Source organism: Artemia sp. Qi Xiang Cuo, chromosome 10, assembly GCF_049724085.1.
Source record: "Artemia sp. Qi Xiang Cuo chromosome 10, ASM4972408v1, whole genome shotgun sequence".
Classification (NCBI taxonomy): domain Eukaryota; kingdom Metazoa; phylum Arthropoda; class Branchiopoda; order Anostraca; family Artemiidae; genus Artemia; species Artemia sp. Qi Xiang Cuo.
The window spans coordinates 33,639,443-33,657,349 of NC_142803.1; the positions used below are offsets into that span (position 1 = coordinate 33,639,443).

Genomic DNA, 17,907 nt, shown 5'->3' on the forward strand with positions numbered 1-17,907 from the left:
TCCCCTTTAAAAAAGAAAGATATTCATAATCTTCAGCAATTTATCTCTAACTTGACAACCACCATATTTAAAAGACTCATTTGCCACACTATCAGTACCTAAGGCCTTATTTTGTTTTTATCATTTTTGTGCTATCACCATTTCATGCTTGCAAAATAAGTCTTCCTTCACTTCTAAACTGTCTCAAACTTCTTCATTCTTTTCTATATCTTTTCCTGTAATTCACAGTTTAGCATATTTTCAAAATGTTACACTCGAAACAGTCTCAGGAATTAAATATATGCACAAGAGTGGTACAAATGAAGTCAAGCACCGGTCAGTTGAAATTCACAAGTTGTAAGCTTAGGTCTTAAAGACCAACCGACCGGGTAGAGTATCTGGCACTGGGTTTCAGTTGGAAATCTTGCACAGAATTCAGAAGAATTATGATGAGTTTCATTTGACAGATTTTTAGGCGAAAATTTTTTTCAAAATCACGTCTTCTTTCTTTAAGTTTCGGTAGACACAATGCCTGAGACTGTCTTCACAAGAAACACGCCGGGCTTGTAAAATAATTTTGCACGCTCGCTTTTGGATTCTCTTGAGCTTATCTCTTTGAGTCGAGGTGAGGCCAGGATGCCACACTGGGAGAACATTTTCCGCATTTGACCTAATGTAAGTGCAAAAATAGACCTTAGTTGCTTGGCAGGAATCGCAAGATTGACACAACGTGGCAAACGACTTTAACAACAAAGCCTATTTCTAACTATGGCCATGATATTGAATGCCATATCAGTGTCGCAGTCAACTCAAACCTTGTAATGGACAGTGAGGACGATATCTTCAACAGATGACAATTGAAGTACTAAAAATAGCATTCATTACAGAGCTTTTTGGTAGGCTTCCTGTTAACTTAAAATCATCGAGGCTACGTGTCTGTATAGGAAATATCTGCGAGAGTGAAGGCTAGGACGACAGAAATTGGAGTGCAAGAAACAAAGTAAGAAAAAAAGTGAAGAAAGGGCATTATAGTTCATAGTCCAAACCAACGGTGCTGATCTCCCTGTCATGACCTTTCAGTTAGGAAGTGCAGTGAGTGGTTGGGGGCCAGCCATTCATTGAGAGGAGACAAGACAAGTCGACAGTAAACTTACAACGATTCGATCGACTTTTAACTGTGCCTCAAATTATTGATAAGGAAAGTGTTAAAAAAAAATTGGCAGAACCTTTTTAAAACATTTCAAACCATAATAAAGTTGGAGGAAATAATGTAGAAAAGTAAGAACAAAGTTTGTGAGGAGGTGTTAATAAGAATAATAAAATAATTGAAAATAGGATGGTTGCGAAGTTAGAGATAAACTTTTGAGAATTATGAATATGAATTTAAAAAAAAGAAAGAAAAGTACCTTGTGATTTTAGGAAAACTTTAATTAAATTCCTCAATACAAAAAAACAGGTCGTCTCCGAATGTTTGGTCGTCTCCTAACGTTTGATCGTCTCCGAGTTAAATGGTGGAGCTTTGAATATATTAGGGTAAAGGAGGAACGTCCACAGCTGTGTTGGCCTCAGGCGGTTTGATGCTGTAATGAGTTTTTAGTAGTAGTAGTAGTAGAAGTATTAGTATATTTATCCTAGTAAATAGAAAATAAACTTGTGTACGATTACATGCAGCGCCAAATAAATGCATGTTGGTAAAACATATTTAGTCATAAATTTATACTCACTATCTTTCCTTTTTTTCGCATTTGGTGAACGATCAAAAGGTCGATTTTATGGATCCTTTCGAATGTTTTTTGTCCAGTCCTAGAAATTTTCAGATCAATTGGATTTCGATTACAAAATAAGACAATTTTTTAACTTAGTAAATATAGAAAGTCAACGGGGTCTTGTCTACTATTAAAAAAAAAATTACGACCAAGAAGTGAAGATGTGCACGCGCGGGGAGGGTGGGGGGTAAGGTAGATTAGGTATTTCTTCTATCTCTTGGAAGTGTCAGATTTTGTATATTTGGCCACTTTTTAGAAAAAAGATTTTTTTTTCTCCTCCCTGCTCCAACGGGAAAGTAGGGAAAAACTGGAAAAAGGGCCCCGTCCCTCAAGAAATTCATCAGAACATTTTCGGATGTGGATCCAACGAAAGTAGGCACTAAAAAGCTTGTTATACCAATCAACTGTTTATACAGCAAAATTTTTTATTATAGATTTACCTTGATATGATTTTGTCGCTAAGATATAGCACTAGTTTGATTCAGAATCATTCAGACCCCTTGTGGTCAAAACTGCTTATGAAAAAAAATTAATACGGATGATATGGGCATTACGCCTTTTCTCTTATATTTTAGTGATTTCTGCATGTTCGTGGTTATCAGTAAACTTGAAAATTATTTTTTTGCATGCATACCAATGGTCTCTGTAGCGCAGGTACCGGTCTCCTGGTTCTCTGGCTTCGTTCGGTAGGGCTCTGCGTGGTCTGGGGCAAAACATTTGACGCGTACTGTGTATTCCCCTATATTTCTCCAGGTATCCATTTGGAGCTGGGTCGACTCTGGCTGAGCTTACAGATATAAACTGCTGACCCCGCCCCAAAACAAATAATGATCGACATTAGGGCTCAAACCCCTGCCCCAAAGGAAACAGGATCAAAACCGAAGAAGTTTTAAAGAAGGAATTTCAGTAGGGAACATCAAAACGGAAACCTTCTTTTCAAGTTTGATGAATGCTCATATCGTTGATTCTTGTGTAGCCTTTTTTGAGAAGAATGACGAAGCGTGTGTCTTGGAAGAATGAGAAGTGACATCAGCCAAAAAATTAAACTTTCTCCTAATACTTGACAAAAATGACGTTGAATAGTTTTTTTTGCGAGATTTCTATTTCTGCAAAAGTATTGTTGTAAATAATATTTTTAAATAGTTTTCTTTTTATGTTACATTTCAAAATAACTTCTTCATTCTCAGGTTCGACCTGAAGTCAAAGTAAATTTTAATTACAAATACAAATCTTTTGAATGGTCTTTATCTACTGCCCTTCTTGGTAGTCTCGGTGTTGTAGCACTACTGCATCTATATATTTTCTTTGAATTTGCCAATTCTAATAGTGGCATCGCTGACAGACTTTTTCAGAGGAATTTGCGTTGCGGTCGCCAAATACAACCGTATAATTTTACCTTGTTATAATTGTTTCGGAAAAATATCTATGACTGACGTCTCTTCTTCAGATAGTCAAGAATTAACACATAAAAAACTTCAAATTTTTAATTTAATTTCCTTTTTTTTAGATTTCTACATATGAGATTGCGGTGCTAATAACCTCTGATTTTTTTTAGTAACTCCAAATTTTGAGGAAGTTTTTTTTAAGGTGACATTTATATTCAAAGAAGCAATAATAAAGTAGCGTGTCTCAAAACCGCTTTTAATACAGTCTTCATCAAGTCGTCAGCACAATAAATCCATCAAAATTTGTCAAAATAAGGTCATTTGATAAATTTTTCAACCCTTTCAGTCACAAATTTTTGTTTGATTATTAACTTTGTATTCAAAATATTTATTGAATAATAACTTTTGTTTGTTCGAAAGAACTAAAAGATAATTAATTATTTTTAGGTAGGCTACATATTTTTTTCAACTTATAAATCGAACAAACAGTTTTTTCTTATATATATTGATTTTTGTTTATTTAAAAGAATTAATAGTAGTCCTCTTGCTTAGTTATGATTCAAGCATTAAAAATCATAGGGTATGTTTCAGAACTTAATTTTCTTTGATGATAATCAGTTTTTTGTTAGTATTTTCATCCCAAGACAAGGAATAACAACAAATTATGAGCAATTTGTGCTACAATAAGTGTAGAACAAACTACAATGTTGGGCCCTTATGTGTGTTTTAACCAATTTATGGGCTGCATGTCTTGTTATATGCCATTTAAGGTTGAAGTTAGCAAACAATAATGTTCATTAATGATGATTTGGTTCTGGTAAACAGACATCAATAGCATGGGCTACCTTATTGAGGGATTGAAAAGAGTTACTGTCCAGTTCTCTTGACTGGTGACCTATAAGTTTAATAGTTGTGAATTTTTTTTGTCTTGGAATTGTCTCGAAATTTACGATACTTTCATAAGCTTATTGAGTGGGCTACGTAGAACGCCTTATGGCCTCCCTAACAATTTTAAATATTTGTCGGACCCCCCCCCCTTAACGCAGCTGTTTGTTGTCGAGATATGCCTAAATATTATATTATATACGTTAATTTTCAATTTTCATGCATATTAATCTGTGCCCACTGTCAGACGTATAATCTGAACTTAGGCTTCGAATAAAAATAAACGCTATATTTTACTTGCACTTCAAATTTTCATGATGCTATTATTATAGGTCGAGGACAGGTTCAGCTAAAGAAATGAAGACTGCTGACAAAAAGGAGAAAGAAGTAGAGATTTCGATTGAAAAGCCAAGTTATGAAGTAATAGCTGAATTTTACATCACCAACACCTCTGGTGTCAAGTTCCCAACCATGACGCTTTTTAAAGCCCTTGCTGCTGTTTTCTTGCAAGATCATAAACGAGGAGCAGAAGAACTTCAAGAAAAGTATTTGTCTAACTTTAATTTTTTTTTCTTTACATAGATGCCAAAAAAGCACTAGTTCTTTAGTCTAAAAAGATTTCATAACAATTAAAAAGATTTTAAAAATCTCCTAGGCTAGATAGAGTAGAAATTAAATAGAAACCCTGGATACTGTGTACTGATAACCTCACTCAAAATGCCCTGACCAGAATATGCTGGGTATAGAAGGCTGGTGCTGTGAGATGATTGGGTCTCTGCTCTGCCATGACCTCCTATGTTAGTACCTATCACTGAAAGGCAAACCTTGCCTATCTGGTGCCATAGTGGTCTTACGAGCTCCCTTGCCAGAACCGTGTCTGTGAACAGTGTTGGAGAGTAACCCTTAGGTGCGGCATCCGTCGAGGAAATTTATAACCTAATAACCGACGTAGTATTGCGCTGGATTTGATAGTTCTTCTGGGTCGTGTCTCTTTTACCGAAGTTTCTTTTAGCGTTTTTTTAAACCCTTCTTTTCCATGTTGTTTTATTATTAGTTACATCCTTCTCTTACTGTAATACTTTCAGACATGACTGTAGGATGAGTTGGAGGTGATAGACCTGACATTGTCTGTGCATGACGTCGAATCTTGTTGATAGGAGCGTATCGCCAAGAATACAAATGAATGTGCATTGTTAGTTTAATATACGTATACTGATATTTATTAATTAAAATGTGAATAATTTTGGATTAATTAAATATATAAAATTGAAAACATTTAAAATGTATTTTTTTCAGTAAAGTGCAAATTATGTTCTGACCTTGAGAAGCCATAGGGGTTGTGAGCCCTACGCACGTTAATTCCTGCTCGTTTTTAGTTTGACTCTGTTATTTATTGCAATTTCTGTTTGTTTTGGGTTTCATTTATTTATCGATGCTGACTTGTGGTAGTTTTACGCTTGGTAGATTAGCTGCTTTTATTTTTGCTCACTTTTGGTTTAATGGAGTTCTTAACTTTTCTTTGAAAAACTTATTTTGTGGAATTTTTTTTTTTAGATTAATTTCTGTTCGTTTTATATTGACATAGTCTTTTCAGGGAAAAAGAAAATAATAGTTTAAAGCTTATTGGCAATTAGCATTAACACCGTGCATTTTGATTTAATCTTAAGGCGACATTTAGTTTTTAAACATAAGGGGCAAATTGCATAACTGTGGGGGGTTGACCTATACAATAGCCCTAGAGATACAGTTACAAGACCGTTCAGCTATTTTGAATCTTAAATTTTGCTGTCTTAAATTTTGATTGGAAGTGTTTTGAAAAATTGTGAGCTAAAGAGGAGGGCTGATTGCCTTCATATCACTTTGTACTCTTAAAAAGGGTACTAGAACTTTGAATTTCCAACCAAATTAGCTCCCTTAAAATATGAATGATATTACTTGCTATGATAGAGCAGCGCTCCCTATGGTATTGCTTATATGCCTCTTTATTACTTGCGTGCGTATAGTTTTTTCGTTCAATTGAAACTCTCCGTAAACATTTCAACTTAATGCCCTTAAGTTTCATTAGTCACAGTAACCATAGGAGTAGTATCAAAAGTATATACATTGTATCTTCTGGCTAGTTCAAAATCTGTCACAACTTACCCTGAAAAGTCTAATTTAATAATGTAAGCCGTTATTGTGATATTACTTTGTTTCCCTATTGACAATGTACATGATCATAGTTCGCTTTGATTTAGCTTAATATCCGCCTATATATTACTTTAAAGCTTCACCGTAATATTGTTAGCTTATTTAGTAGCAATAGTTGTAGTAGCAGTAGTAGCATTAGTAGCAGTATGCATACAGCACCTTTGTTTTTCAACATCCCCTTCAGTACACGATGCAATTTTTAACTTAACATCATAAACTGGTCCTGAAGCATTGCTGATACGTTCTGATTACATTGCTGATACATTGCTGATTTCAATACAGTTGCAATATTGCCCAAAATTTCGCCTTAATACCCATAAATTTATTAGCAGTAGTAGTAGCACCAGTAATTATAGTAGTAGCAGTATGAGCAGAGTTAATAGCAGTAATCATAGCTTTAGTAGCAATAGTAGTAGTAGCAGTAATAAGAATAGTAGCAGTAGTAGTAGTTGTAGGAATAGAACCAGCAGTATTATGATGCAAATATTGTCTTTTGGTTAGTTCAACATCCACTACAACAAGCGTTGTAACTTTTAATTTCATATACGAAACTGTTCCTAAGATATTGCTCATATGCCAAAGTTGTACCCAGGATTTTTTTTCCGAGGGGAGTTTTACTATAAAAAAATTTGACAACCTGCATACGGATGGCAGGTTTTCTTCCGTACAATATCAATTTCCAGAAATATTCTCTGAAAATTTTTACCTTCACATCCTTAGGCATAGTTGTAATAGCCCCAGAAGTTTCACCTTGACACGTTAAGCCGTTCCAAAAATATTGCTGATGTGCGCTTTTGACACCTTTTTCACCTTAATACTCTAAGCTGTACAAGTTGTTGCAATTGAAGTAGTAGTTGGAGTAGCTTAGTAGCAGTAGTAGCATACGTAAAAATAGCAATGGTATTAGTGTTAGTAGTGATATGCATATATTACCATTTTGTCAATTGAACTTTTGAACTTTGACTTTATTCAATATAAATACACAAATAAAACGCAACTCCAGGGACTGATCAATGATCCCTAGGGCCTAAATGTAGTCCCTGGAGAACTCCAATATTCATGCAAATACTATCAGTAATTATTGACAAGCAACACATTGAAAAGCAAACCAAATTTGAAAAAAAAGGCCCTGTATACTAAACGAAAAAGAGAGATTCATCCTAAAATATATTTAGTTGTGATATTAAAAAGAAGATATTTCTTATAGTAATATTTAAATTGTAGAAATGACGCTGAATCCTTTATATAAAGCAGAATACTGTTCAATAATTTCACTCCAACGTATTTGATAAAACATTCCAAAGGGAATGTTTGTTTTGAAAAATGGTGGGCGTTGGTGGGGGGGGGGGTTCTCTCAAGTCACTATGACTCTTAAAAAGGATTAAAAAGGGCACTATAACTTGCAGTTTAAAATCCAATGAAATCCATCTGAATTTAATATAACAACCCATTCCATAAAAACCTTATATGCCCCCAGGGCATAACTTAACCTCCTTGCGCCAGGGCTCTGGGGGGGGGGTTGTTCCGACTCTGGAGGCATTGTTTTATGTTCTTTGGACTGTTTTAAACAAAATTGTCGCCTCACAATTTCAATCAGATACATTTGGTGAAAAGAGGGGTAGTTGTGAGAGGGGGTGGGTGGGTGGGCTAGTTTACCTCCATCACTATTGGCTCTTAAAAGGAAACTATAACTTCGAGTTTCAACAAAATGAGCCACCTCTAAAGCCATACAACCCTCCCTTCCATAAGAGCCTTAAATGTCCCAGGGGCATAATTTACAACCCTTGCCCTTAGGCTCTGGGGGTTTGTATCGACCTCAAAAGCCCTGTTATATGATCTTTGAACTATTTTCAATAAAAGGTCTGTCTCAAAGTATCTATTGGATTCATCTCGGGAAAACACTACGTGTTTGTTTGGCGTGTTTGGGTGTATATTTTAGCTGCTCTCTGATCACTTTGACTCTTAAAAAGGGCACTAGAACTTCTGATTACCAATCCAGTGAGTCCGGATTTCCGGACCCTTCAACTACGATGCCCTCGATACACTTTTTACGCTTTAAAAGGAACTAGAACTTCCAATTTTCAACCGAATGAGCCTCTTTCTAAAGTTAAACAACCATCCCTTCCATAAAAACCTTAAACGCCTCGCGGCATAATTTACAACCATCGCCCCCAGGCTCTGGTGTTTTGTATCAACCCCAAAAGCCTTGTTATATGATCTTTGGACTATTGTGAATAAAATGACTGTCTCAAAATTTTTATTCGATGTATTTCGGGAAAATACGACGTGTTGGGGGGGGGGGGGTATAGCTGCCCTCAGAACACTTTGACTCTTAAAAAGGGCACTGGAAATTCAGATTATAAATCCAATGAGTCCCCTTCGAAGCATATACGACAACCCTTTCTGAGAACCTTATATGCCCCCGGGGCAAAACTTACAACCCTTGACCTAAGAGCTTTGGGGGCAGGAGTGTCTTCCTGAAAGACATAATATCCGGACCCTTCATGAATTTCAATGAACAAATTTGCCATCTCCAAATTTTGATTGGGAAAATGATGAGCGGGGGGGGGGGGGGGGGCTGGGTGTTCTCAAATCACTTTTGAAAAGGGCACTGGCCCTTTCAGTTTTCAATCGAGTGAGCCCTTTTTGAAGTATTTACAACGCTTTCTATAAAAACCTTATATGCCCCCAGGGTATAACTAAAAAGGGCGCTATAACTTCCAATTTCAAATCAAGTGAGCCACATCTGAAGTTTATACGACCACCCACTCTATAAAAACCTTATATGCCCCCAGGGCATGACTTACAACCTCATCCTCAGGGCACTGGGGGGTTTTGTCAACCCTTGGGGCATTTTTATATGTTCTTGGGACTATTTTGACCAAAATTGCTATCACAATTTTTATTAGGATCGTTGGCTGAAGAGGCCTCTTGGGGGGGGGGGGGCTTGCTGCCCTCCATCACTTTTGACTCTTAAAAGGGAGCTAGAACCAAATGAGTCATCCATCCCTTCCTCAAAAACCTTAAATGCCCTCGGGGCATAACTTACAACCCTTGACCCCAGGCTCGGGGGGTTTGTTTCAACCCCAAATGCCTTGTTGTATGATGTTTAGACTGTTTTGAAAAGATCGCTATCTCAAGATTTCTATTAGATGCATTTCGGGACAATACCTCGTGTATGTGTGTTGGGGGTGGGTAGCTGCCCTCCGATCGCTTCAGCTCTTAAACAGAGCACTAGAGCTTCTGATTACCAATCCAATAAGCCTTCTCCGAAGCTTACATGACCACGCTTTCTTCAAAAATCTTATATTCCCCCTGGGCCTAACTTACAACTTTTGCCCTGAGGGTCGGGGGGGGGGTGGGTGGGATGGCGGAATTTTTCATCCTCAAATACATAATTTCCAGTACTTTCAACTAGGTTATACAAATTGGCTATCTCAAAATTTCTATTGGAACTGTTTTAGGAAATGATGGGTGCGGGCGGGGGCATTTGCCCTCTGATCACTTTCGACTAATAAAAAGGCACTAGTCTTCTCAACTTCCAATAGAATGAGCTCTTTTAGAAGTTTCTGTGATAATGCTTTCGATAAAAACTTTATATGCCCCTAAGGCATAACTTACAACCTTTGCTTTGAGGGCTTTGAGTGTGGGGGGGGGGGGGTTAACATCCTCAAAGACATAATTTCCGGACCTTTCAACTACGTTGAACAAAATGGCTATCTCGAAATTTTGATTGGATGTGTTTGGGGAAATGGACGGCGTGGGAGGGGGGATAGTTGCCATCCAACCACTTTTGACTATTAAAAAGCACAGTAGCCCTTTCAATTACCAATCGGTATGAGCCCTTTTTGAAGCTTCTTCGACAACTCCTTCCATACGAAGTGCTCTGGTCTAAGACAAAAAATAAATAAAAATAATACATTGTGCCACCATCGTTCTTTACTTAGGCAGCGCTATTAAGCTGCCTATGATTTCTGTTCGTTTTAACTTCTATTCGGTTTTGGTCTCATTGAAAGTGTTTTCTGTTCGTTTTAAGTTTGAATTGTTATATTACTTTATTTTTACTGGTCTTTGTTTTAATTTAGCTTCTTTTTTTTGGAAAACTAGTTTTTTAGAAGATCTGTTTTTATTAATTTCTGTTTGTTTTAATTGAAGTTGTTTTTTTCTCATAGGATAATAAAAAGGGATATTTGTGATTTTTTCCTTATTCTGCATAACAATTAAAATTTTTGGCTTGCAATTTATGCTTTGGAAGAAATTTCGACTAATAGTTTTAAAATAGAATGGGAAGGTGAAATATTATTCAGATGAGCCGAAATTCTGCCAAATTAATGGCCTTCTGTAGATCTGAAGCCACCCTAGCCTCACCCTATCACCACCTTGAATATAGACAAATATTGATCATTCATTCTTATAATTGAAATTAAAGCCACATTTAATGCCAAAATAAGTAATAGTTTTAATGCCAGTACAAATAAATCAAAAATGTTTGCAATTTGAAGCTTCTGAATGAAAAAGAAGTGTCTCAATTAAAACAAAATATCACGTATTGCTCGAATTTTAAGTGCCAATTTTCGAAATAAGAAAAAAAAATTTATAACTCAGCTTTTGACGACAGTCACTTAACAAAAACTTGTAGCTGCACCTAGCTGGGCACCATATTTTTTTAATTGTTTGGCTCAAAGTTGAACTTTACCAATCTAGGTCGAGGAAATACAGATTTAGATTGATCTGACTGGATACAGTATGGGGACAAATTGAACCTCCTGTGCATGTAGACTTTTCTGGTTTTGTGAACATGTCTTAGCATTTTAAACAAAACTAGTCTTTGTTTTAGGAACATATGTTCAGTTGCGAGTATGGCCAAGTTCTTAAAACAAGAAAGGAACAAAATGTACAATAAGATACGTTGGTATTCTTTTTTGTATTACACAATCATCAGTTAGAAAGAATATACAGAATGTCTTGTGCTTGCTTCTTCTAAGTGTAGAAGTATAGAGAATATTCCTATATGCATAAGAAATGGACTAAATCAAGTCGATTTCAAAGGTAATTACTTATTCTTCGGCGGCGAAATAAATTTTCGTCTTCATTTTTACTGATAATCATTTTTTTTTTAACTGTCGTTGCGACAATGCAAAGATAAGACTGGGCAAAGTGGTTTGATTCTGAAAACAAAACTATAAAAAGGGCATTTGACTACTTGGGCTTCCAATGTCTTTAATTTTGTCTTTGATTATTTTTTATTTCTCCTTCAGATATGTTGAGCAAACAGACTGTAAGGAAGGCAGTAGAAGTGCTTGTATTGAAAACCTAGATGGCCCTAGTGCACAGTCATTAACCAGGGAGCAAGCCCTGCATTCTGTTCATTCGCTGTTTTGTCGTAGATGTTGTATGTATGACTGTAATCTTCATAGTAAGTACTAACTTTTTTTTTCAAAGATTTTACTTTGAGGATGATTAAAACCCGATTTATATTGTTCTTCAAAACGGCATTATAATTTTTTTCTGAAAATTGGCTTACTACCACTCTCCGGTGTTAAAAAAAAATGACATAGATAAGTCAAGTCTTGGGAAAAATTCGTTTCTCCTCCCAGCCTCCTTTTTCATATATCGTCTGTTGACTGAAATTAGAGATCCCTGAAAGTTGAAAGCCTTCAGTAGATTTTTAAGCTGCTTTCGTATATGGTTGAACTACTTTCGCATATAGGCTTGAATGTGATGGTAGAAGGGTTTAATATGATACGACTAATACATGATTTTTCTGTAAACTACTGTACATGTATGTTTTCAAAATCTAGAGTAGTGAAATATTGTCGACAATTATAAACTAGCTAATAAACTAAATTTGTTAAGGGTAAGTAATAAATACCAAGGTATCAAACACCCTAATGATTTACTTTCTACAGCGAATAAAGTAAAATAAAGTTAAAGTTGTTTTGCGAAAGAGGTTTTATAGATTCTCACTTCTGAATCAAAGGAGACGACGAAAACTAAACAAAAGAAATACTCTTAGATAAAGCTCTGCAGTCTACTTTTGTGTCTTTAAAGGCATGCCACCAAAAAACAAAAGAAGGCAGTTAAGGCAGTTAAAGGCATGCCACCAAAAAAGAAAAGAAGTAAAATACTAATATTCTTTCATTCTTTCATATATCTTTTCCTGTAATTATATCACGGTTTAGCTCATTCTCAAAATGTTCTGCCCATCTCTCTTCGACTCTTTCCTTATTACTAATTGTAGCCTCGTTTCTATCTTTAACTGGGAAAAGTCCAGATTAACTATTCCCCTTTCAATTTATCAACATGCCAGTAAAATATTTTACTATTATGCCGTCCAGCTGCATCTTCCAGATCTTCAGCAATTTTATCCATGGCCTCCATTTCCCACCCCTTTAATTTATATCTTAACGCTTTTTTCACTTTCTTTACATTCCTCTTATTTCCATATGGTCTAATCACTCAAATAATTCTTGTACTAGGCCCTCCTCCTCTCTATTCAACATAAAGCATTTTCACTAATACTCCTAACTGTGTTTCTGACTTTCTTCCCCAAGACACCATCAGCGACTCACAAAACTATGTTCCCAAAATTATTAACAACACTCCTATATACCCTAGTGTCTTGTGTTAATACCGCCTGTCTTCAGTTTACAGTAACATAATTGCTAAGGTTTGCTGTCCTACCATCATGTCGTGACAAAATACTGTATTGGTTATAATTAGATTGTTATAATTACAAAATTAAAGCAGTCTGTAACCACTACTGTTTTCTTTTCCTATACCAAATTTGTGTTGGCTAGGACACCATCTATCCCTATTTTCAGTGTCCTTTCCATTAAAATCTTATAATAAAAATGCCATATTTCTACCTGGGACCCTGTCTATTGGTTACTGTAGCTGTAAGTAAAACTCATCTGAGTCACTACTATCTCCATTAGTTGGTTCTGAAGCGGCATATAGTACTATGACTGATACCCTGCATTTTTTAGACATAAATGAGCCACTAGCATCCTATTATTAATACCTTCCCAACATAAAAAAGACTTAGCAGCTTCCATATTCGTCTTGAGCCCTACTCCCTGTCTATGCACCCCATCCATCCTTCCTGTATAAATAAATTCTATATCTATCAGTTTCAAGTTTCCTTGTGATACGAGTTACTGAAACTCATATCGAAGCGTCTGAATTCGTCAGTCTAGATGTCGATACGATAGTTGTTGTTTAACGTTGTAACGTTCCAAGTTGCGAATTTTCATATCATAGGCAGCGCTATTGCGCAATAGCGCTGCCTAAGTAAAGAACGATGTTGGCACAATTTATTTTTTTTTTCTTGGTTTTAGACCAGGGTACTGCGTATCGAAGGAGTTGTCGTAGAAACTTCGAAAAGGGCTCATTCGATTGGAAATCGAAGTAGCTAGCGCCCTTTTAATAGTCGAAAATGATTGGAGGACACTAGCCCCCCCCCCCGTCATCATTCCCCCAAACACATCCAATCAAAATTTTGAGATTGTCATTTTGTTCGGCGTAGCTGATTTCCAGATAGAAAATATGTTTTTGAGGAGGTCACTCCCCCACAACTGGGACGTCCCACAAATGGGATGGTATTTTATTTTACGGCTAATGCTGATGAAATGGCCAGTACTTTTCAAGAAAAACTTCTCGGCAAGTACCATTTCTATATTCCTGAAAAAGTTAACGAACGTTTTTCAGCAGATCGTCCATATGTTACAAAAGAAATCAAAGCACTAAGCAGGAAAATGAGACAACTTTTCAGGAACAAAAAAACTTAAAGAAGCTACTAACCTGAAGAATAAAATCAGAGGAATGACCCACCAGGCAGCGGCGTTGTACTACCAAAAGGAAGTATCTCATTTATCGCATTCTAAGCCTAGACAGTGGTACAAAAGGATAAAACAAATGACAGCTAAAACGCAGACTGGATTGGATCTTGGCTATGATGAGCCGGACAAAGAAACTGCAGATCGCCTAAACACTCACCTGGCAGGGATTGTTCAGTCACTTCTACCACTAAGCTTAGAGGATTTTCCGCATGCTTCTCCAGATCTTATAGGTTTCCCAATCATCACAGAATCTTAAGGTCGCCTCAAACTGATGAAACTGAAGAGGACCAGTATTACACCACTCGATATTCCTGTTGACCTCATTAAGGCTTTTCCTGAATTTTTAAGTGCTCCTTTAACTTTAATATTTAACAAGATTACAATGTAAGGCCAGTATCCGCAAATTTGGAAAAGTGGATTCATAACCCCTATCCCCAAAAAGGAGCCCCCTGTGATTTTACTGGTGTGTGGCCTATTGCGATGACATCGATTTTTAGCAAGATCTATGAAAGTTTCATCACTGGGTGGCTGAAAACTTTTATTCTCGATAAAATTAATCCTCGATAATTCAGCAATATTCTCAAGACTTCGACATGCCATTACTTAGTTAGTATCCTTGATAAGATTTTAAAGCATTTAGATGAACCATAATGCTGGGCTAACCTCATTACGATTGACCTAAAGAAAGTATTTGACCTGATCTGCCACAGAACCCTTATCCTCAAGCTATTAACAAAATTTAATGTTGATGTATATTTGATAAGAATAGTTGCAAATTTTCTTTCAGGTAGAAGCCAAAAAACTAAGTATAAATCAGCATATTCTGATCCCCAGCCAATTTACTGTGGAGTTCTCCAGGGAAAAATTTTAGGCCCTCTACTTTTTTTGGTTATGGTTGATGAGTTGGCAAATGATGAGTCGGATCGCTTTAAATTCGTTGATGATCTATCCGTACTGGAGCTGGGTGAAAAGTGTTTCAAGCGAGGCAGACAGAATAATGGCGAGTTTATCCCGCCAATCTGAGGAGGGCAAAATGATCGTCAACCGTGAAAAATAGGTCATATTAGCTTTCTCTTTTCTGAGGGACAGTTTATCCCTTGCTTTACAGAATGTTTCAGGCCTCATGGATATCAAACTCTTGGGAATGTATCTCACACATGACCTGAAGTAGGAAAAACAGACACAAGAGATGATCAAACGGGCAAACCTGGGTATCTTTTCTTTAAAACTCCTTGCTTGTCATGGTGTTCCAACCCCCCACCTAGTGCGTATTTTTCTTACATTCGTCAGACCGCTGGTAGAATATGCTTGTCCCGTTTGGCATTACAGCCTGACTTTGGACCAGAAGGACGGCCTGGAAAGGATCCAGTACCAAGCTCTTCTGGTAGTGTCAAAATCTCCCAAAGTCCCTTATTGCTCCCTTTTGAAACAATTTTCACTTAAAACTCTATCGACACGCCGTGATGAATTGTGTTTTAAATTTGGTGTCGGTATTTTAGAAAATCTGTGGCTTCGTGGAATCCTCCCCCCTGTGCATCTCCCTTTGCGCCAAAGCCTCCCGCGAAACGTAGCTCAACCGGTACCAAAAATTCAGCCGGTACAAGCGCGGCATATGCGGTACGCAAGAGTTTTGCTCCCTCGTTCGTCAAGATTTTTAATTCTGCACCCACTCGTCAAAAATTGTATATTTTTATTTTCTTTAGTTCATTATTCTTTTTAAACTTGACTCTGTTTAGTTTGAATCTGTGATATTTCGCATCAATGTATATTTTTGCATGACGATGGCTATGGCTGTGATTGTCATATGTTTTATATGTTTAGTGTCTTATTATGACAAAAAACTGCCGCTGATCGGCATGACCGTTTTTATGGCGTTTGAAAATAAATCGTTTATCTCTCTCTCTATCTCAACCCTCAGGGCAAGGGTTTTAAGTTATGCCCTGGGGGCATATAAGAACGATGTAGGCACAATGTATTATTTATTCCTTTTTTTCCTTTAGACCAGGCAACTTCGTATCGAAGAAGTTGTCGTAGAAACTTCGAAAAGGGCTCATTCAGTTTCAAATCGGAGTGGCTTGTGCCCTTTTTAATAGTCAAAAGTGGTTGGAAGGCAACTAGCACCCCTTCCACGCCCACTATTTCCCGAAACACATACAATCAAAAATTTTGAGATAGCCATTTTGGTCAGCGTAGTTGATTTCCAGATAGAAATTATGTTTTTGAGGACTCCTCCACAGCCCTCAGGGCAAGGGCTGTAAGTTATGCCCTATGGGCATATCTGGTTGTAGTAGAAACTTCAAAAAAGGGTTATTTGACTGAAAATTCAAAGGATTAGTGCCCTTTTTTATTGGTCGAAAGTGATTGGAGGGCAACTAACCCTCCTCTCACGCCCGCCAATTTCCCAACACACATCCAATCAAAATTTTGAGATAGCCATTTTGTTCAACGTAGTTGAAAGTTCTGGAAATTAGGTCTTTGAGGATGACGACCCCCCCCCCCCACAGCCCTCATGGCAAGGGTTGTAAGTTATGCTCTGGGGGCATATAAGGTTATTATAGAACGCGTTGTCGTAGAAACTTCAAAAAGGGCTCATTCGATTGGAAATTGAAAGTGCTAGTGCTCTTTTTAATAGCCGAAAGTGAAAATTGATTTGAGGGCAACTAACCCCCCTCTCACGCCCACCTTTTCCCCAAACACATCCAATCAAAATTTTTAGATCGCCATTTTATTTAACGTAGTTAAAAGTGTTGTAAATTATGTCTTTAAAGATGATAGCCCCCACAACCCTCAGGGCAAGGGTCGTCAGTTTTGCCCTGCAGGCTCATAAGGTTTTTATAGAAAGCGATGTTGTGAAACTTCAAAAAGAGCTCATTCAATTTGAATTTGAAAGGGTTAGTTCCCTTTTAATAGTCGAAAGTGATTGAAGGGCAACTAACCCCTCTCACGCTATCTTTTTTTCAACGTTGTTGAAAATTCTGGAAATTAGGTATTTTAGGATGAAAACCCCCCCCCCCCCAGCCCTCAGGGCACTTGTTGTAAGTTATGCCCTTGGGGAATATATGGTTATTATAGAAAATGGTGTTTTATAAAATTCAACAAGGGCTCATTCGATTGGAAATTCAAATGGCTAGTGCCCTTTTTAATAGTCGAAAGTGATTGGAAGGTAATTAACACCCCTTCCATGCCCACCATTTCCCCAAACTAATCCAATCAAAATTTTGAGATAACCTTTTGTTCCACGCAGTTTAAAGTTCAGGTAATTATACCTTTGGGCAGGACACTTCCCCCACGGTCTTCAGGGCAAGGGTTATAAGTTATGCCCTGGGGGTGTATAAGTTTTGATTGAAATCTTTGTCGTAGAAACTTGAAAAAGGGCTCATTCGATTGGAAATTAAAGGTCTAGCGCCCTTTTTAATAGTCGAAAGTGCCTCTAATCAGAAAAGTGCCCTTTTCTGATTAGAGGGCAACTAGCCCCCCTCTCATGCCTACCTTTTCCCCAAAAACATCCAATCAAATTTTCAGATAGCCATTTTGTTCAGCGTAGCTGATTTCCAGATAGAAATTATGTTTTTGAGGAGGACACTCCCCCACAGCCCTCAGGACAAGGGTTGTAAGTTATGCCCTGGGGCATATAAGGTTTTTAGAGAAAGAATTATCGTAAAAAACTTCAAAAAGGACTCATTCTATTGGAAATTGAAAGGGCTAGTGATCTTTTTAGTAGTCGAAAGTGATTTGAGAGCAACTAACACACCTCTATACCCCACATTTCCCCAAACACATCCAATCAAAATTTTAAGATAGCCGTTTTGTTCAACGCAGTTGAAAGTTCTGGAAATTAGGTCTTTTAGGATGACGACCCCC

At 37.1% G+C, this 17,907-nt stretch overlaps 1 protein-coding gene across 1 annotated transcript in view; it reads left to right on the forward strand.

Moving 5' to 3' along the window:
* E(z) (histone-lysine N-methyltransferase E(z)) overlaps positions 1-17,907 on the forward strand; it is a 133,409-nt gene that overhangs the window by 40,280 nt on the left and 75,222 nt on the right. The window contains exons 5-6 of the mRNA XM_089095367.1: positions 4,348-4,560; positions 11,464-11,621. Of these exons, the coding sequence (XP_088951493.1) occupies positions 4,348-4,560; positions 11,464-11,621 (371 nt within the window). The remainder of the gene's footprint in view (positions 1-4,347; positions 4,561-11,463; positions 11,622-17,907) is intronic.